This window comes from Zalophus californianus, chromosome 9, assembly GCF_009762305.2.
Source record: "Zalophus californianus isolate mZalCal1 chromosome 9, mZalCal1.pri.v2, whole genome shotgun sequence".
NCBI classification, from domain to species: domain Eukaryota; kingdom Metazoa; phylum Chordata; class Mammalia; order Carnivora; family Otariidae; genus Zalophus; species Zalophus californianus.
In genome coordinates, this window is record NC_045603.1 from 118,650,204 (window position 1) to 118,671,527 (window position 21,324).

Here is a 21,324-nt window from a genome sequence, read left to right on the forward strand (position 1 = left end):
AACAGTAGGTGCCCATTCCTGGACTATGCACTCCTTTTTTTTTTTTTTTAAGATTTTATTTATTTGAAAGAGAGAGAGAGAGCATGAGCGGGGAGAGGGAGAAGCAGACTCCCTGCTGAGCAGGGAGCCTGATGTGGGGCTCGATCCCAGGACCCTGAGATCATGACCTGAGTGGAAGGCAGACGCTTAACTGACTGAGCCACCCAGGCGCTGCTTGACTGTGCACTCCTTATCAGGATGTTGGTATAGCAGAACCCATGTAAGACAGGTCCTTCTGAGTGGACACTGAAGCATTTCTAGGTAAATAATCAGGCATAACAATAACAAACCCGAATTTCACAATACCATATTCTCCTATGTCCAATATTTCCCATGAGTTCTCAGAATTGCTAAATTAGAATGTTTTGTACCATATTTCTGAGATAGAGTTTAAACTGAAGGACAATGAAGGGTATTAATGTTGTGATACCAGGAATACTAGTTGGAGAGCCAAGCTAACCGTCTAGGCAAAGCCTGACCTGGTGGTTCGTTTTGGGAAATGAGTCTAGTCCTCCTGTGGAAGGACTAAATACTGTATCTTATCAGTTCACTTGGGTCCAGATACAGGGGAATACTCACGCTAACCAAAACCACATGTTCGCTGTCTAGATTAAGTCTTTCTTGTGAATCCACATACCCGAGAATCTGAATTACCTTGTGGCCCTGGAAAAAGAACAGAGCACTACATGGTCCAATGTAGGTAATTTATGGTGGTCTGATGAATGTTCTATTCCTCATGAAAGTAAAGCCCTCTGCGGTCTGATGCAATGGAGCCCCCAGAAAAGGTCTTTGGCTCATAAATTCTTATTATTTATTTCACTGATTCTAAGATCCACATCTTTATCATCTTTGGATGAAATCTGAGATTGCATGAACTACGGTAATTGTCTTATTACTCTCCTTCAGACCTCTACCTTTCCCAAACCACTCACTGCATATTGCAATGTATGCGTTGCAGATTGGCTAGGTTATGCTCCAGGCATGCAGATCCACTATGGTCGGTTGACCAGACAGAGAGATTTCCCGAATTTCCCTCAGCAGCAGGGTCACAAATCTTCTCGCAGGTGGACTCACTTCTGCAGAAGGCTAAGCTCTACCATTTTCTTCACATTTTTATTCACCTCCCTTTTAAACATCTAGACTAGCTCCACATAGAAGATAACCTCTAACGCAGTGCTCAAGGACATTTGGCAGTAAGATCCAAATTCCACATCAAGACTGCTCCTGCCCAGACTCCCCTCGTGCTCCCCATCTTGGTTTTCAGCTTTAGCCACGTGACAAACACTTACTGATGGATTTTTACAAGAGTGGATATGTCATGTCATTGCCACAAAATTTAAGACCTTAAAATGATCTAGTCTCAGGAGTTCTTCCATACAGGATTTAGTCGCATGATATTGTCCTGGCTAAAGACTTGCTATTTCCTTTCCCAACACTTTATTTAAGAACTTTGGTTATGGATGAAGCACAACACGAAACAAGTTTACCTAACAGAGCCTGCACCACATAATCATAGATTACAGCTGGTGATAAAAGAAAAATAAGCACTTTACATATGATGACTCCAGAAAGAATTTAAATTACAAACCTAACCTGAAACCTCTTGGCTTTTATTAGACTATAGGACTGATACTATCCACCTGGAATATATAAATTACTATGTTCAGAGTCAGCACTTGACTCGTAATCAAATCCTCATGCTATTTAATCTGAGATGTTATCACTTTTAATAATTGGTAGGTGATCTTTTCAATATAAATACACATTATATTTATACCTATATCAAAGAGGCATTTGAAAATTTAAAATCGTGCCGTAAATCCTGTTAACTTAAAAAGTAAAAATTATTTTAGCATATGAGACATTCAACTTTTAAGAAATGGAAGACTTTAAACGGTGTATTCCTTAGTTGTGGTTTAGAAAGGAGGAACACACTGGTTAGTATTTGTCTTGTGTCCTGCATGAGTTGTGTGCTTTTCTCGCTTTATAGATTACTGCCAAGCACCCTGAGAAAAGTTCATTATCCAGTTTTTACTGGTGAGAAAAAAGAGGCTCAGAGATGTTAAATAATTTGCCCAGTGTTCTAAAGCAACTAAATTTCAGGGAGTCTTTCTTCTTTTTTTCCTTCCTTCCTTCCTTCCTTCCTTCCTTCCTTTTTAATGTTTATTCCCAAGCTCATGAGCTTTCCACTAAAAACCATCAATTAATTTATCATGTGATACAAAGAGCCTGGATTCAGTATGACAGATGCTTTGACAGTGCCAAACCCAGTTGTTATAGGCAAGAATATGATCTGAAATGAACAATTTTATAAGGCAGAACACCTGAGAGGTAAGCATAGGTAACTGACAACAAGAGAAGTGTTATGTAGTTAATAGTTTCAAAAACAGTCATGCTCATAACTTGGTATCCCAGACACTGAAATCTGAAACTCTGTGATATGTTATAGCAAGGCTTCAAACAAAGAGGTTTTGTTCAGTTCATGTTTTTGTGGGAGGGTGTAACTATGCAGTCCATATCAGTCAACAAATGCTGCACAGAGCTGACCAATGACTCATGAAGTCTATGGTGAGACCTCCCTCCTCAGTTTCAAAATACACACTTCGAACAGCATTAGTGAAAGAGCCAACAGCTTGTCACCGTCTTTTCACTACCTTGGCCTGGTCCTAACCAAATTAGGTTTTTAATTTTACCTTGGAATTTTCCTCTTTATTTAAAAATTTTTATATGTATTGTGGTAAAAAAAAGTCACTTAAGAAAAGATCATTTATTATAGATTTATACATTTCTCTCTTTTAAAACACTTTTTGATTATACGGCAAAATTTCCCTCAAGAGACTTAGAAGTTCGATTTTGAAAACAAAAATCTATGTAGAGTAAAAGTAACTCTTTTTCTTCTCTCTTCATCTTCTCAAAGGAAAACAGACCTTTACAGAAGATCATGTTGGCATTGGTTACATTTTTTTTGGGGGGGGAGGCATTTGGGGCTTTCCATCTTTGTCTTTAAATACAAGAGTTGTGTTAATGCTACAGTCATTTCCTTTTTGTATTCTGAGCTTCCAATATCAAACTAACTTCGTTTTCACATAATCATAAGAAAGAAAATCTTTTGTTTTCCTGTAGACCATATATTGAAATGCAAATATGGTATACTTAGTTCTAAAACCAGCAAATGACATACTGATGATGTTAGAAAAGATACTCACCATTGTCAATACATGATACATAATTTGAACAACCGTTTCATGATCACGCAGCAGCTTCTCTCACTATTGTAGAAACCTAGTAAGAATAAATTCCACACTACCCTGTACAGCTTAATATTTAACGCCTGAATTCTGACCTTCATATTAAATAGAAATGTAGGCTGTTTAATCTCTGCAAAGAATTTTTTTTTTTTGTCCATGAAACGCCTATGTCTGTGGTCAAGTGGCAGGTGCAGGCAATTCATCAGGCCGCCCGCTTCTTTCCTATTATGGCTTTGCCCCTGGAGCCAAGGCTCCTGAGGTCCTAAGCATGGTTGCTTATTGCAAGGGTGCTCTATTCCTCCTCCCCAGGCTGCCCTGTAGCACAGGGCGGAAGGCCACGAAGGCGAGGGTCACCCCTGGCGTGGGGAGGGGTGTTCGTGTGAAAAGGAAGATGCTCGAAATCCACGCGCCCCCCCGCCCCGACCCCCGAGGGCGCTGGCCGGGAGGGAGGCTGAGCGCAGAGGCTCGGGAGAAAAGAAGGCGAGGAGAGCTTGGGGGCGTGGAGGCACCTCGCAGGGGTATCGAGACGGGTCCCGCTTTCGTGGGGACATTTCAGCGGCGGCCTGGCCCGCGGGCGTCCGGGACAGAGCGCGCGGGGTGGGGCAGCCCCGAGGCAGGCGGGCAGGGGCGGGTCCGCCGCGCCCCCCGGCCCGCCACTTCCCGCGCTCCGCCCCCCAGGGGTCGCCATGGCAACGGACGCCGGGTTCTGGACTCCCAACTCCCCCGAGCCGGCAGCTGCGCGGGAGGCGCCCGGCCCCAGGGGCCAGCCCCCGGCTCCGATGGAGAGCGAGGACGACACGTCCAAGACCGAGGAGTGCCGGAAGATCCTCGAGAACCTCGAGTCGACTATCGAACAATTCCGGTTCAGCCCCAGGTGACCCGCGCCAGCCGCCGCGCCCCGCGCAGCGCCACCTCCCCTTCCTTCGGGCCACGCGCCCCTTTCCCGCGCCTCCCGCCCGCGCTCCAGGCCCCAGGCCGGCTGATTTGATTTCTTAAGTGTATTCACATAAACTGAGAACACGGACTCTGGAGCCAGAGTGCCTGGGTTCAAATCCTTCGACCCTCTACAGGGCCCCTGAGTTGGGCGAGTTCCTTAAAAACTTCTGTCGCAGTTACCTCGTGGGGAAACCGCCGTGACGGCGGTGGACGGTGCTACTTCGTAGCTGAGAGTGAACATGAAAGGAGTGCATGTGCGTACTGTGTTTAGACGAGCGCCGTACATATATACACAGAGTACCCTGGAGGTGTTTGCCAACGTCATTGTTAACCCTTGATCCTTTCTTTACATTTCCTCCCTTTCATCATCCTTTGCCCCCCTCTGCCCGTATTGTGTCTGTTCGGATAATATAGAGCTGAGGTGTCTGGGAAAATGTGTTTTTCCTTCCAAAAACCCTTTAAAATCAGTAAGTGGCCAGCACTGGGTTAGCTACTGTGCAAGCACTTAGAATTCCCTAAAGCAAGGGCTTCATGGTGCCTGGTAGGCTGGCTTGGAGAGGCAAGCCCGGCACACTGAGGCTCCAGAGTGAGAAAGGACCAGCCCGGTACTTGCCGCATGGTGGGGACTGACCCAGTGAGACAATGCTGCCAGCTCAGCGTAAGTGGGTGCATTTGTGAAAATAGATCAGGGTAGACACAGGCCCTGGTTTATTGGTGGTTGTGGAAAGCACATATTGGCAATGGCCCATAATAACACCATGGGCACAGTGTCTAACCTGTTCTGCTTGTTTACTGATAGGAATGACTTCCTGCCTTGGATTCCTTGGCATTGCCTGGTGTGGAACTCTCCAGCAGAACACACTGGCTGCGCTCAGTGGACAGAATGACAGTGCCAGGTGCTCAGTTAATGCACGGTGCCTGAACAAAGGAACCACTGATGCCAATGTTAATTTCTCTCTCCCGCCCAACCCCCAGCGCTAAGGGGGCTGTGTTGGTGCTCTGGGAGGAATGGGAGAGGCTGGAGTACGGATGCAGTTCTGGATTTCGGGCAGAGTTTGGCACTGGGCAAGCAGCAATCTACAAACCGACTGAAGGCCCGCCTTTGTCAAGTTTACATTCTAGTCAGGAAACCAATGATAAGCAAGCAAGCTATGTAATAAAGAAGTTAGTGGTACGTGCTAAGGAAGGAACAGCAGGGAGGGAGCAGAGGAACTGGTGTGTGGTCGAGGAAGGCTTCTCAGAGATGACGTTGGGGTGAAGACCTGTAGGCTTGATGGAGGAACCATTCAGATCTATCAAGGAACAAAGTGTTCCCCCGAAAGAACAGGAAGCAGGAAGGGGTGGGCCTGTGTGTCTCAGGCTCAGCAAGTAGCCCTGTGTGGCTGGAGCAGAGGGAGAAGGGGAGAGCAGCGAAGAGGTCAGAGGTAAGGGGACAGTGCCAGATAGTGGCACTGACTAGGTGTCCTACAGTTTAACTCAATTCTCTGCTACCTAGAGACAGTGTCGGATCACACAGGTGAAGGGTCCAGTCCAACAAGACTGCCCCCTCCTCCTTCAGATGCCAATCGCAAATCCAGGTTTTTAGACCTGTGCTTCTCACCATTCAGCCTGAAGTTAGAGGTTCCTATAACCCCTGCCGTGGGTTCAATTAATTTGCTAGAGCCACTCATAGAACTCAGAAAACCAATTTACCTACGAGGTGACTGGTTTATTACAAAGAATATTGAAGGATACAAATGAATGGCCAGATAAAGAGATTCTTAGAGTGAGGTCTTGAAGGATCTGGAGCACAGAAGCTTCTGTCCCCATGGAATTTGGAGTGTGCCACCCTCCTGGCACCTGGATATGTTCTGCTTCACCCACCCAGAAGCTTGCTGAAACTTGTAGTGCAGAGGTTTTTTTTATGGAGGCTTCATTACGTAGGCCAAATTGATGAAACCATTGGCTTTTGGTGATTGGGTCTACCTCCTGCCCCTCCAGAGGAGGATGTGGGAGTGGGACTGACAGGTCCCAGCCTCCATCCTTAGGGGCTTTCCAAAAGTGCCCCCATTAACATCGACTCAGATGTGGTTCAAAGGAGTTTGTTATGAATTACAAAAGACCCCCACAGTTCACCTTTTTTCCACACTGAGACTATCTCAGGAACTGAGGACAAAATACCAAATATAACAAAAGATGATCCCATTGCTCAAATCACTTAGGAAATTCCAAGGATCTTGGGAGTTTTGAGGCAGGAACTGTGGATGAAGACCAAAATATATATTTCTTATTATAAATCACACTATCAAAATGGGAAGCCGTGAGGGGGGATTGGTGCAGAGGAATGATTTGGTATGATTAATCTTTCAACAGGATTACACTGGCTGCTGTTTTGATAATAAATTATAATGGAGATAAGGGCAGAAACAGGGAAACCAGCTAGGAGATGGGGGGAAATAATTTTTCCCTTACCCTTGTAGGTTCTTGGATGAGACCAACCCCATGATAAAAGACAGACTAGTAGCGGAGGAACAAAACAGAAATTTAATAGCATGTATGCCTCTTGTATACATGGCAGATACCCAGGAAAACTGAGTAACTCCCCAAAATGGCCCAAGCCACCACCTTAAATACCATCACCTAAAGACAAAGGATGGGGATTGGATGGGGGGAGGGGAGTGAGTTATGGAAAGTTGCCAGGAAAAGCACAGTAAGCAAAAGTATGGCTGTTACACAGTTTGGTGCCTTGTTTATTGATAATATTCTCCTGTGATTTACTCATCCTTTTCTTCCTGGTATAGAGAGGGAGACACTTACAAAAGGAGATATCCTTTATCAATATAAATTTCTCCTGCAAAAGAGTAACTTCTACTTTGTTTTCAGAGCTTCTCCTGTGTCTGCGGTACTCAAAATAATTAGCTCAAAATAATCCTGTGCCAAAGAGGCATGTTTTGGGGTGCGATATTCTGCTACCCTTCAAATGGAGGATGTTCACAAGAGAGGTCCAGGCTGGCTGTATCAGTTTGGGAGTAATTAGCACAAAGATGGATGTAGGGGTGGAGGACCTGAAGAGGAAAAGAGGGAAGCAATGTTTTATTTAAAATTGAACAGTACACCATAGTGAAAGTTTAGCACACCTAACACCATTTTCTTTGACTAATTCGTTAATAAGCAGTTGTTATGATAAACTATTCTAGGATCCAGTGAGAAGTGTCACTGCATTCTATTAATAAATATTCATGGGTCTGTTTTCTATACTAAATTTACATGTTAATTTTGTATCTAGTTTGTTCAAAAAACATAATTGTCATCTTTCCAAGACTGTATTTTATGCATAACAACTAAGCCATTATTCAGAAATCGAATTGCTGAGACTATAAATAAGGCCTGTGTAGGAACCACTTAGCTAATTTGTTGTGATGTGGTTTCCATTCTAGGCAAGGAGGTTGCCATTTAAAATCAGAGACATTTGGAATTTGACGGAAAACAGAAGAATGAACCTTCGTGTTTCACTTAGATTCTGAATGAGCCAGATCTTTCTGAGTCAGTTATACAAAAATTTAAGACTCAAGTGACCTTAGAGCCCTGAGTCTATTCTCCCGAGGGATGGAGAATTGGGATCTGTCCCTTCAGGCTTATGATTTTAGAAGAATTCTTTCCTCTCTTCAAACCCCGGTTTCTGTATCTTTGAAACAAGAAAGTCAGTCTCATAATTTTATGAGATTATTGGGAGGAAGACCTGAAGGGAAAATGGGTGTTAGTGCATACATCTTAACGAACCACATGGCACAAGTTAAGCACTCAATAAATAGTGCTTAATATAATTTTTAAACACTCTGTAGGAGGTATCTATAAAATTTTTGGACTTGATTTTAAAGCATTGTATTGTAGTGTTATAGTATTATGATACCAGAAGGAATAACTGAAAACATTCCAAGTTTTTAAGTCATATCCGGAAAATATATGTATTTGGGGTGGTTTTTTTTTTTTACACTTTTAACTTTTTTTTTCAGCTTTATTGAGATGTAATTGACATGTAACATATATTCATAATAGCTACCCACATTCCATAAACCTATTGCCCACAATAGATTTTTTTGCTTAAAATGGAAAAGAAAACATACATGTTCAAGCTTAATGAAAAATGAAGCTGAATAGTTAAAAGGAGCTGCTTGGCCCTGAGGAGGGTAAAGGATTGTATTTCTAGACAGGGAGGATGAAGCATGAGGTCTGTTAAATGTACAGTGTTATAGAATATAAAGAAACAGGTTAAGTGACCATTTGTATTTATTATGATGATCTAGCACTCAAGATCTAGACAGGAGTCAGAAACCTCGCCAGTATTTAAATGGGGGAATATTATCTGTTCCTTATTAAATATTAAGGAGTATTTTTTTTAAAAAAAGCATTTTTAACTAGTAAAAGGCAGTAGAAGTGGTAAAAGAAGACTCTAAGCAGTCTTGTAATAGCAAACGCAAAATGGTGCTGCGATCCTCTTCCAGAGGCAGAGGGAGAGTAAACACGAAAGGAAGTAAGAACTCAGAAGACCCTCACTCCCCCTCACTCCCTCTCACTCCCACCCCCATCCAAGGCAGAGATTAAGACCTCTTGGGAGAGGACGTGGCTGGTGGCAAAGAAACTTGTCAGAGGGTGCTGGCCAGAGCTGGTCCATGGGGATGACTTGTCGCGCGGCTGGCTGGAAGATGCGGACCGACTGAGGTTCTTCACCCTGCTGGGAGATCCAAATCTTCATTCCTGAAAGGTTCTGAGTTCTCTAAAAATAACTTTCCTGGGGCACCTGGCTGGCTCATTCGGTGGAGCATGCGACTGTTGATCTTGGGATTGTGAGTTAGAGCCCCATATTGGGTGCAGAGATTACTTAAAAATAAAATCTTTATAAATAAATAAATAAACAAACAAACAAACAAACAAATAAATAAATAAATAAATAAATAAATAAAAACTTTCCCTCTACCCTTCAGGCTCTTGGCTGAGACTCCCTGTAATAAGACATCAACAGGAGAAAACCAAAGAGAAATTTAATAATGTTTATACCTCCTGTGTACATGGAAGATACCCAGGAAAATTTAGTAACTCCCCCAAATGGCCCAAGCTACCACTTTAAATACCGTCTCCACCTAAAGACAAAATAAGATGTTAGAGGGTGAGGGGTGGAGCCATTATGGGAGGTTATCAAGCAAAGCACCGTAAAGAGGGCACGGTGGTTATGCAGATTTAAGTACTTGCCTTATCCACTGTTAAGTTTCTAGAGATTTAGTCTTTCCTCTCTTCCTGGTTCAGCTAGGGAGACTCCCTTACAAATGGAGATACCCCTTATAAATGTAAATGTCCCTTACAAAAGGGCAACTTCTACTCTGTTTTCAGAGCTTCTCCTTTGCCTGCTGGTCTTTAAAAGTAACTAACTCGTGGGCGCCTGGGTGGCTCAGTGGTTAAGCGACTGCCTTCGGCTCAGGTCATGAACCTGGAGTCCCGGGATCAAGACCCGCATCAGGCTCCCTGCCCAGCGGGGAGTCTGCTTCTCCCTCTGACCCTCCCCCCTCTCATGTTCTCTCTCTCTTTCTCTCATTCTCTCCTCAAATAAATAAATAAAATCTTTAAAAAAAAAAAAAGTAACTAACTCAGGACAGTCCTTAAGCCAAAGAGGCGAATTTTAGGGTGGCAAATTCTGCTCCCCTACAGCCTTGTAGAGAGCAAAGTGGAGTCTCTCATGTCAAGCAGGGGCCTATGTCAAGCAGTGACACAAGCAGGTAAGGTACTGCAGCCAGGAGACATCGCCGGGACCCACGTCAATTGACAACAGAGGAGGGCTGCAGAGACCCACAGCCGATGAAATCCCTTTAAACAGGAAAGGATTTTGGCAGCAAGCTGTCAGTCTCTTCAGACCTGACCCCTCTATGTCTGGCCATTTAAAAAAGGCAACTGCCACCGAAGACTCTGCCGGGTGGATCTCCGAACAGAACCGAGATCCTTGCCTGCTTGAACATCAGAAGCAGGCAGTGCCCAGGGCTGACCCAGACCAGACCGAGGCCTTGTCTCAATGGCGCGCCCCAGACTGACTTTGCGTTTGGTTCGTGAACTTCCTACACCCTTCTGTTTATCTCATTTGCTGTGTGGCTTGTCCTCTGTCCTGCTTTGTATGCTGTGTAAGAAGCCAAGTTTAATCACATGGTGAAATGTCATTGAGTTTGAAATCCTGAACCTGCTTTATAATTGTGATTTAACTTTGCTTTACGATTGAATAAAGCTGACATTGTGGAAAGACACAACTCTTGTGTGTGCCTTTATAGCGTGCTCATGACAAGTATGGAAATGCAAAGAAGCACCCCAGAGACTCCCCTGGGCTCCAGACATAGTCTTCGCTGACTCCATTGTATACCAGCAACCCACTCGCTCCTTCGTTATCAGAATCAATCACTACAGCCAGACCCCATTCTCCGCCTTCTGGTTCAATGGCCAAAGGATCCCCAAGTGGCCAGGTATCGGTTCAATTAAATCTCATCTAATTCAATGGAACTATAGCTGTGTTTCTGTGTGGAAGTATTCTTCCCCTGAGAACTAAGATCTCCAAGTCAGCAGATCATAAAGTTGCTGGGACAAGAAGCGATACTTTTGGGAGTGGGTTATTAGGCAATAATGGTGAGAGGAGCCACTTCCCTTCTGTCTCCGGGTTCCTGGACCTCTGGTCGTGGGAGAGATAGTACCACATACTGATTCAAAGCACACATTGCATCCTGTGAGACAGAAACACATCTTTATGGATCTGTCTCACCACTGCCATAATCGAATCTCCAATAAGCTATTTTACCCTTCCATTAGGCTAGTCAGTACTGGGTGATGGGATATGTGGTAAGACCAGTCATTTCCATGGGCATGAGCCCATTGCTGCACTTCTTTGGCTGTGAAATGAGTACCTTTATCAGAAGTGATTATGTGCACCATATCACAAGGGTGGATAAGGCATTTTGTAATGATGGTGGTTCTGGCAGACACATTATGGTCAGGGAATACAAATCCATGTCCAGAATACATACATATAGATAGGTAGATAGATAGATAGATAGATATGTCTTTCCCAGTGAGGATGATGGAAGAGGTTCAGTGTTATTAGGCTGCCACCAGGTGGCTGGCTATCCCCACTAGTTAATACTGCCATATTAGGGACTCAGTATTGATCTCTTGGTTGGCTGATGAGGCACTCCACTTGTAGCAGTCAGGCCGGACTCAGTAAGGGGAAATCCATGTTGTTGAACTCCATCCCTGCCACCGTAGCTGTTTCATTCAAGGGCCATTGAGTGAGCCCTGGGATGGTGGCTGAAACTAACTGCTATCCACAGAGTGTGTCATTTTACCTGCTTGATCATTGGACACTTTCTCTGTGGTGGATAACTTTGGTGAGAATTCACATGAGGCACAAATATCTTTATGGCCTGTGCCCCCTTTTTTTTTTTTTAATTTATTTGGAGAGCATGAGTGGGGGGAGGGGCACTTGAAAGCACCTCAAGAAGACTCGGCACTGAGAACGGGAGCCTGACATGGGGCTCAATCTCAGGACCCTGAGATCTTGACCTAAGCCAAAATCAAGAGTTGGACGCTTTAACTGACTGAGCCACCCAGGCGCCCCTAGCCTGAGCCCCTTCTTAAAGGGTAAAATCTTAGTAAAATCCACAGAACTCTTCCTCAGACTTTCTTGTCACTGATCTCTCAGCCTTCTTCCTTCCTTAAAACTTTAGCAACAGTACATAAATTAATACAGATATGCAATTCTGGCTAGCTCTCATCCAGAAAAAGTAAACAAGAAAATGTACTACGTCAGTTCTATTCAGTGGAAGGATTTTCCTTCATGGCTGTCCTTCAAGGTCACCTCTGAGTGCAGCTGTGGGACTATAGGTATCCCCCTTCTGATGGCAGCCCCCTCCCGTTAACCAGGCTTGAGTCTTTTCTTCCTCAGTCAGCTGATCATACAGAACTTCCCATGAGGCTGTAACTATGGATTGAAGGGGGAAGAGGAATGGAGCTGGAGCTATGGGCTCCTGGAAATGTCCTTTCCTTCTGCTTGAGCCTGGTCTCTTATGTCACTTCCGTCTTAAGAGATTGAAGCTGCTTATGCCCAATTTTATGGTTTGGTGGGTCAGAGAAAACCCAATTTATTGTGGAAAACTCAGGCCTGATGACTCATGTTTATGCATTCAGTCTTTTCCAGGCTTAATAGCAAGCCAGGGCTGTTTCTCAAAAGGATAATAGTCATCTATAACAAGAAGGCATAAGATTTGCTCTAAAACCCTAGATGTCTCTCCTGTGATTTTCTTCATGGTGCTTGCCAGAAGATCAGAGATAATCCCATTATTTGTCATAGACAAATAGTGCCATTACCTGCTGGATCATAATGTCCAAGTGGAAGGGCAGCTTGCGCTACAGTCTAGATTTCTTTTATTCCAGGCTCCCATAAAAACTGGCAGCCTTACCCGGGACTTGGAAAATGGGTGAAGTAGCATACACAAACGTGGTGTATGCTGCTTCCAGTCCCCTTTGACCAACATCTCCCCATTTCCCCACCCCTCAGCCTCTGCAACCACCAAACTCTGTTTCTATGAGTTTGGGTTTTTTAGATTCCATAAATAAGTGAGATCATACAATATTTGTCTTCCTCTGTCTTACATATTTTACTTAGTATAATGCCCTCAGTGTTCAACCATGTTGTCACAAATGGCAGGATTTCCTTCCTTTTTTATGGTGGAAGAATATTCCATTGTATATAAACATTACATTTTCCTTATCCATTTATCCATTAATGGGCACTTAGGTTATTTCCATGCCTTGGCTCTTTTGAATAATGTTTCAATGACCCTGGGGGTGTAAATATTGAGGTAATGACTTAATTTCCTTTGGATATATACTCAGAAATGGGATTGCTAGTACATAAAGTATTCTATTTTTACTTTTTGGAAAAAAAATTTCCTTTTCTTAATCCAAATTCCACTGACCAGCCTTACCTGTCATTGATAACTCCCACCTTAATGAGTCACCTCTATGGTGGTTGCCAAAGGCTGATGCTCTGTTTTCCTCATTTTTTTTTTTTTTACATTTGTTACATTTATGTACCCAGTCTCCCAATCATGCTGGCTCTGTGCGGCTGCTCCTATCTGTCACACTCCCCTGCTACATTCTTGGCTACTAGGCCTGTTGGCCTTTGCCTCTGCATAGCTTCCAACCTTTCTCATCATGGAGAAATTCACTCATGTCATTGACCACCATGTTGATTCCTCCACCCTGGCAAGGGAAAGGAATGGAAGGAATAGGAAGATGGAAAAGAAAGTGACTACATATGGTTTTAGTAAGCAGAACTGTGGGATGACTGTATCTTAGACCGACAGTACTGCCCAGGTAGATATATTTTCAGAACATTTAATAGGTAAGTATGGTCCATCAGATATATGTAATGAGAGATGAGTTTACCAATGCCTCATATTTTTACATAATATATTTTTATTTATAATTTATAAATTACAAAATAATTTATAATAAATTATTAATACATATGTATAAATGAATATTTATAAATGTATATAAACTTATGTAAAATTTATATAAATATTTATAAATAAATAATTTATAAATAATAATATGATAATATTTATAAATAAGATCTGTAAATATTAATAAATAAAATATAAAATTATAAAATAAATCAATAGTTTATTTATAATATAATTTTATATAATATAACATATTTTTGTTTACTTGTTTACTGGTTGTCTCTCCCTTTAGAATCTAAGTTCCATGAGAACAAAGACTTTGACTTGTCCACTCCTGTTATCTTTGGTACCAGAAACAGTGCCTGGCAAACATTAAGTACCCAGTCATTCTTTGTTAAATGCATGAAGTTCAGACAAGGAGCTTGCACCTATATTTTGGAGGTCAGAATAAGAAGACTGAATTTAATTCTCTTGGACAAAGGAAGGCTATCAAAGTCCTTATAGCAGGAGAGTAAAACAACCTGAGTTTTAGTAAGATACCTCTAGGGATCATGGGAATGATAGATTAAAAAGACGAAAATTTGGAGGCTTATAGTAATTTTAGGAAACTTTTATTGTCTATATTTTGAGGGACACTTGTTTGAAAGTATAAGGATTTTATTTTTATTTCATGTTTTAAAGGATTTCCAAATGTATAAGAAAGAGAATTTCTGTAAAATTTATAAAACACATGTTCTAGAAAAAAACCTGCCACATGTACAATTTGTCGATAGTAGTTGCCATCCTTGAAAAGTATCAAACACATTTTCCCTGAAATTTTATGTCATCACCACTTAAAAATCGGTTTTCTCTTATTTCTTATAAACTGCTTTAAAACGTTATGCTTTAAAATTTTATCATAATTGATCATATGATTCGGCCATTTCTATAGTGTAGTCCAATATCATACTGAATTTTAACATAATAATTATAATTTAGTGGTGGTTTTCACAAATGATTTTCAAAAATGGTTACAAATTTTAGGTAGGCAAAATTTTAAATATTGATGATCTTTTTAGTTAATTACTATACCTTAGTCTTAAAAATTTCAATACAGGGATGCCTGGCTGGTTCAGTCAGAAGAGCTTGCAGCTCTTGATCTTGGGATCATGAGTTTGAGCCCCATGTTTGGCGTAGAGATTACTTAAATAAATAAAAAAACTTTAAAAAATAAAATTAAAATTAAAAAATTTTCAATACCACAAGCATTTATTGAGAGGATTTTATGGGTTAGGACTTTGCAGTGTTTGAGATCTTACCCTACTTACAAGTTACAAGTTTGCTTGTTTCATGGCCATTCACAGAAGACACAAGACTCCTGGGTCAGAGACAAAGGACTTTATCATCATTGCAAAAACAGTATCCAGACCTTCATATTTATTTGTGTTGATTTGCCATGCCCCCTCAGGGCCAAGAGGGTGACAGTAAAGACCCATCTTGGATACCTGTATACACAGTGTGTTGCATTAAAGGAAGTGATCCCTGAGCTCACCACTTTCATAGTAAAGATTATCAGCCTGCTTCTTGGCTGAAGAAAGGCATTACCTCATCCTTTAAGGCTGCTCACTGCAAACACAATTCTGAGGAATGGCCTGTGGAAAGAGTGGTCAGGATTTTGCATTCTTGGCATATGCACAAAGAATGTGCAGGGACACTCAGGGTCCAAGGAGATTGCCTCTTCTAACAGTACTCTGGTAGTGAGAAAAAAAAATATATAGGCTCCTAAAATGAAATTAGAGCAAATCTAAAATATAATTTTCTGTGGAAAAACACCAGAAATACTAGTTGAAACTGAGATATACAACATTACTGCTGTTCCCTCCCCATCTGGATAATGCTACTGATGAGATCTGTCATCACTATGATATTAAGGAGTGTGTAGAAGCTTAGTTGAAAATTGAGTGGGGTTAATTGAAAAATCATTATATTAAGTGTTGAAAATTTTATAAATTTAAACTTAGTCTTTCTTGGTTGAATATAACTATACTTCAAAAGTTTTTTTCCAAACCAGATGAAAAAATATGATACTTCAGAACACAGTAGTTGATAGTAACAAGTACCACCACAGCACCAATACCAGGTAACATTTCTTGAGAGCTTACTAAGTGACATGCATCATTCAAAGTACTTCTAGATATTAACACAATAATCCTGACAATAACTCTAGGAAATAGGCACTATTATTTTTCGTAAGAGGAAACTAAGGCATAGAAAGATTAAGTAATTTACATAATGTCACATAGCTAGGATATCTGCATGCTTTCAGCTCTGACTGACAGACGCTCTCACCAATTGGTGCGTTTATTACATGACATTGCAGGAAGGCCAGAGGTATGACAGGTTTTAGAGCTAGTTGAGTCAATGGCTAAACAAAGTTGGTAGTCAAAATTATTTCTGATTTTTTTAAAAAGCTCATCATCGGGGCGCCTGGGTGGCTCAGTTGGTTAAGCGACTGCCTTCGGCTCGGGTCATGATCCTGGAGTCCTGGGATTGAGTCCCACATCGGGCTCCCTGCTCAGCAGGGAGTCTGCTTCTCCCTCTGACCCTCTTCCCTCTCGTGCTCTCTATCTCTCATTCTCTCTCTCTCAAATAAATAAATAAAATCTTTAAAAAAAATAAAAAGCTCATCATCTATGTACTGGCATTGCCCTTTGGCTGGCCCCACTTGTGGTCACCAGATGGCTGTGGCACTTCTTGGCATCACTTCCACACATGGCAATGTTCAGAGTCACAGAGGAAAACTCTCCTCTGGTGCCCCTGTGTAGGAACATAAAAAGCTTTACCCCAAGCCCCCCAGAAGATCTTTCCTCATGTCATTCTTGCCAGAACCAAGTTCCATACCCACCCCTAAAACAATCTGCCCAGAAGAATGGGATCTCTGTGATGGGCTGAGACCAGACAAGACTTACCTTTGGCAGTGGGAATATGATCACCCTGCCCTGAATTCTGTGGGACATAAACCTGAGACTCTGCCAGCAAATAAACAGGAGGGAAAAGGTTGCATGGGGTACCCCCATCAGGGTCTGCTCCAGCTGGTCAGCAGACAAGAGAAGATAAAAGCACACTCTGTCTTTGGAGCCTGCACTGAAAAGTCTGCTAATTCTTTTCTTTTTTTTTTTTTAAGATTTTATTTATTTATTTCAGAGAGAGAGTGAATGAGAGAGACAGAGAGAGAAAGAAAGCACAAGCGGGGAAGGAGCAGAGGGAGAAGTGGACTCCCCGCTGAGCAGGGAGCCCAATGCAGGGCTCAGTCCCGGGACTCCAGGATCATGACCTGAGCTGAAGGCAGATGCTTAACCGACTGAGCCACCCAGGCACCCCAAAAGTCTGATAATTCTACTTTGGCTTTCGTGGCTTTGTTTTTTTTAGCTGACATTTCAGAAGCTGGTAGTTGTGGGAAGTTTGATCAAATTGACGAAGAGAGAGCATCCGGAAAATTGGCTTTCTTTTTACTATTTGAGAGGCCCATCATTAAAGGTCTGTAGGAAGAGTTTACAAATACTTAAACTCCTTGCCTACTCAAATTGTTCAGGAATAGAATTTGAAAATCAAATACAAGATGGTCATATGATTATCTCAAGGAAGAATCCTCAAATTTTTTGGTTTCAAGAACTTTTATAGTCTCAAAAATTACTGGGGATCTCAAAGAGCTTTAGTTTATACATAGTAACCATATTAGAATTTTAAAAGGAGAAATTAAGAATATATGTATGTTAATTCATTTAAAGTAATGGTAAGCCAATTATATGCTAATGTAAATAACATATTTTAAAGAAAATGAACTGTATTTTTCCCAGACTACAGAAACTCGGTATGAGTATAGTGTCATTGCTTTACATTTTTGCACATCTTTTCGATGCTTGGCTTAATGCGTGATAGCTGAATTCTCATATCTGCTTCTCCATTCACGTCCTGCACTCATATCATCTGTTGCTTCTGGAAAACTCCCCTGAACACTTGTGAGAGCATGATAGTGGAAAAGGCAAATAAAATATTAATACTATTATGGAAGTAATTTTGACCTTGTGGGTTCCCTGGAAGAGGATCCTGGAACCCCAGGGGTCCTCAGGCCACACTTTGAGAACCACTACCTTAAAATATTTTTACTTGATATGCCCTTGCATAATTTATGTTGGCTTTAAGCAGTAGCCCAGGTAAAACGGTAGATAGGATATTAAAAGGAGGCTCAAACTGATCATAACTCAGAAAATGGAAACAAGATGAGTAACAGAGCAATATGCCACAGGGCAGGGAAAACCCCAAATCATGAGCAGACAATTCCGAGCTTTTTTCACTTTACCAGTCCCTTTGAATCTTTAAAATATAACATTATTTACACAAAACTATGTGCAATAACATATTGTAAAGGAAATGTCTATTCTATAAAGCACTTTTACTCTCCATTTTTTTTCCAGACTTAATATTTCAGATGATTTGAAGATTGGCTTTTTCTGCACAGACCATGCTACTCAAACAGATTACAGTGAAATTCTGCCACTAAAAGAGTTGAGTTCATCTACAGAAAAGCTAATACGGGTAAATTGGATTTATTTTCAAACTTCTGAGATTATTTTGGGTATTGTTTGCCTTGATGTCTCTTTCCTTTGCAGAGTTGAAATGACTAAAAATTTTTAGATCTTAACGTCTTTTAGAAGCTGAATTGGACGACAGTCGTGTTTTTAAAAATAATTTGTTATCAACTACTGCTTATATTTATATCATGCTTATATATGTTAACTGGTTTGGTGAAGTATGTTTTTACTCTCTTTGGAATTTTCTATTTATGCTACTTTTTAGAAATTATGAAATATTTTTGGATTGTCGAAAAATGTGGAGAGTAATATAATGAATCACTGTGTTACCCACCATTACAGCTTTGTCAAATCTTGACTCTCCACCATATTTCCTTTGGATCTTTTTTGATTGTAAAGAAACAGAACATTTCATACACCTCGGATATCAAGAGTTATTAAAATCCCTAATCAATAAAACCATTGAAAATCATCCCGTATTGGTAGTTTCCTCGTCATTTTCACAAGTGTATCCATCATAAAATGTGCATCATTTATTAAGCTACGCCCTTATTAATGGACATTTTGGTTGCTTCAAACCTTCTACTGTGATGAAGAATTCTGTACATATTCAGAGGCCAGCCAATCTGTGGCATAAACTTCAAAGTGGAATTTCTGAGTCAGAAGATGTATGCATTAGTCATTTTGAAGGATATTGCCAAATTGCTCTCCATGGAGGTTGTACCAATTTACACCCCCACTAGTAACTTTTGGAGGTGTCTCTTTTCTTACATACTTGCCAATTTGTTGCCTTTTCTAGTAATACCTTCGGAAAAGTTTTATAACTTTATTTCTTTGCAACTGGGCATGTCCAAATGACTAAGTTCTGGTAGTAGAATTAGACTGAAATATTATGGGGCAGCTTTGGGAATCTTCTTTAAGAAACAGCTCACGTGCACTTACTGTCTGCTACTTCACTTCCTCTTCCTCTTCTCCCTTCCTCCCTCCTCTTCCTCACTCCCTCCTTCCCTCCCTTTCTTTCCTTATTTCTGTGCCTAGAACAGGGACGCTACCATTTGCGCCCTGATTTTGAGGCAATATACACAGCATAGTAATAAGATAGAAGGATCTTAGGTCATTTTCACCCCTGATTGCCTACATCAATTTCTAGTGAAAGAGAAATAAACTTATTTCTCTTTTGCACTTTTGTTATTTGGATTTTTAAAATCCAGCTGAACCAAATTCTGATGCTTAAATCAGATTAAGGGTGTTTCCTCTATTTTTAATTAATGAAAGGCATCTAAAAATATCATGAATGACTGGATTTGAATGCTTTTCATGGATCTATTGAGTCATAAGGTTTTTTTCCTTTATGGGATGATGTGAAAACTGACTTTTGAATAGTAAACCTGGAATGAACCCAACTGGACTATAATATTTCTTTCTGTTTTCTGCATCATTTGTATAATTCTACTAATGATTGTTTTCCATTCGTGTTCATAAGAGACTGTCCTATAATTTTCTTTTCTTCTTGTACTGTTGTTGTTCAATCTCGGTACCAAGGTCATAGTATTTCATAAAATGAGCTGGAAGGTGTTCCTTAGTCTATTCTCTGGAATAGTTGGCATGAGGTTGGAATTATCTATCTCTTCAGTGTTTGTTAGAACTTGCTTGTAAAACTGTATGTGCTTATTTTTATTGCTATTTTTATCTTGTTATGGATATATTAAGGTTCTCTTAAATCTTCTTGGGTCAGTTTTGACATTATGTTTTTCTATAAAAGTATTTATTTTGTCAAGTTTTCAAATTATTGGCATATTGTTGACTGTCTTATTTTTAAATCTTTATTGTGTCTGTAGTTACCTATTTACCTAATAAAAAGCTAATATTGTGTGCATACCTCTTCTTTTTTTTCTAAATGAATGTTGGCAGTTTTATCTATTTCATTATTTTTTTTCAGAGACCCAACTTTTACATTGGTTAATCCTCTCTGTCATATCTTTATTTCTAGTTAATAAATTTCTTATCTTTATTTTTTAATTTATTCTACTATTTGGGGTTCACTTAGTTTTCCTTTTTCTGATTCCTTGAGTTGGATCTCAGTATCAGTTAGGATGTCATATAGCTCTATTCTTAGAAAATGCATCTATATTGGCTTAATCAAATAAGAAGTCACTTAGAATTAGACATCATCTGTAGTTGGGGCAGTAGCTCTCTGTTGTCATCTATATACCAGACTTGTTTTATCTTTTTAAATCTCCATTATTAATGGCTTTTGCTTTCATATTTCTGACCTCACAGTAGCAAGATGGCTGCTACACTTCCAGGCTCCATCTGCATTTCATACAGGACGGAGACTATGAGAGAAGTAGGGAGGGGTGGTGGTGGCCATGTGAGGAAAGCGGGAACTTTCTATAGAAAACCCCAGCTTATTTATCATTGGCCTCAACTTGACCACCTTAACTGGAAGGAGTTCTAGAGTAGCGAGCATTTTAGCTGGACATATTTCTGTCTGGACAAAGTCCCGGTCCTCTCAGTAAGGAAGAACCAGTATAATGGATAGTGGGTTGTCAGCTACAATGTCTATAGATCATTATTTTTGTGGCCCCCTCTTTTCTTTTATAAGCATTTACAGACCTATATTTCCCACAAATTACTTCTTTACCTTCACTCCACAAATTTTGAAATGTAGCATTTTTATTAGTATTCATAATGCTAATTATTTTATTAGTTAATGCTTTTAATATTTATTAGCATTAGATTGAAATGCTCTAACATTTTCCAGGTATGCTTTTCAGTTATTGTTATGTTGTTGATTTTTAAATTCAGTCCTCTGTTATCAGTGAAAATTCTTTGTGAGACAAATTATTTGGTGTTTGCAACTTGTACCGAGGCTTCACATGAGGTCAGTCTTTGTCACTGTGCCCTGGATATAAGAAATTAAAAATAATTTTCATTTGGTAATAGTTGAGAGTGTATATGTATGTGTATATGTGTGTGTGTGTATATATATATGTATGTGAATATATATATTTTGCCATTCTATTCAATGCTAATATCCTTATATCAACATTCTTT

General features: G+C 40.6%; 1 protein-coding gene across 5 annotated transcripts in view; it reads left to right on the forward strand.

The window, feature by feature from the left end:
• Positions 1-4,022: 4,022 nt before the first annotated feature.
• C9H10orf67 (chromosome 9 C10orf67 homolog) overlaps positions 4,023-21,324 on the forward strand; it is a 155,326-nt gene continuing 138,024 nt past the window's right edge. For all 5 annotated transcript variants that reach the window (XM_027594210.2, XM_027594212.2, XM_027594213.2 and 2 more), the window contains exons 1-2: positions 4,023-4,161; positions 18,151-18,271. In XM_027594210.2, the coding sequence (XP_027450011.1) occupies positions 4,067-4,161; positions 18,151-18,271 (216 nt within the window). In that variant the 5' untranslated portion in view covers positions 4,023-4,066. The remainder of the gene's footprint in view (positions 4,162-18,150; positions 18,272-21,324) is intronic.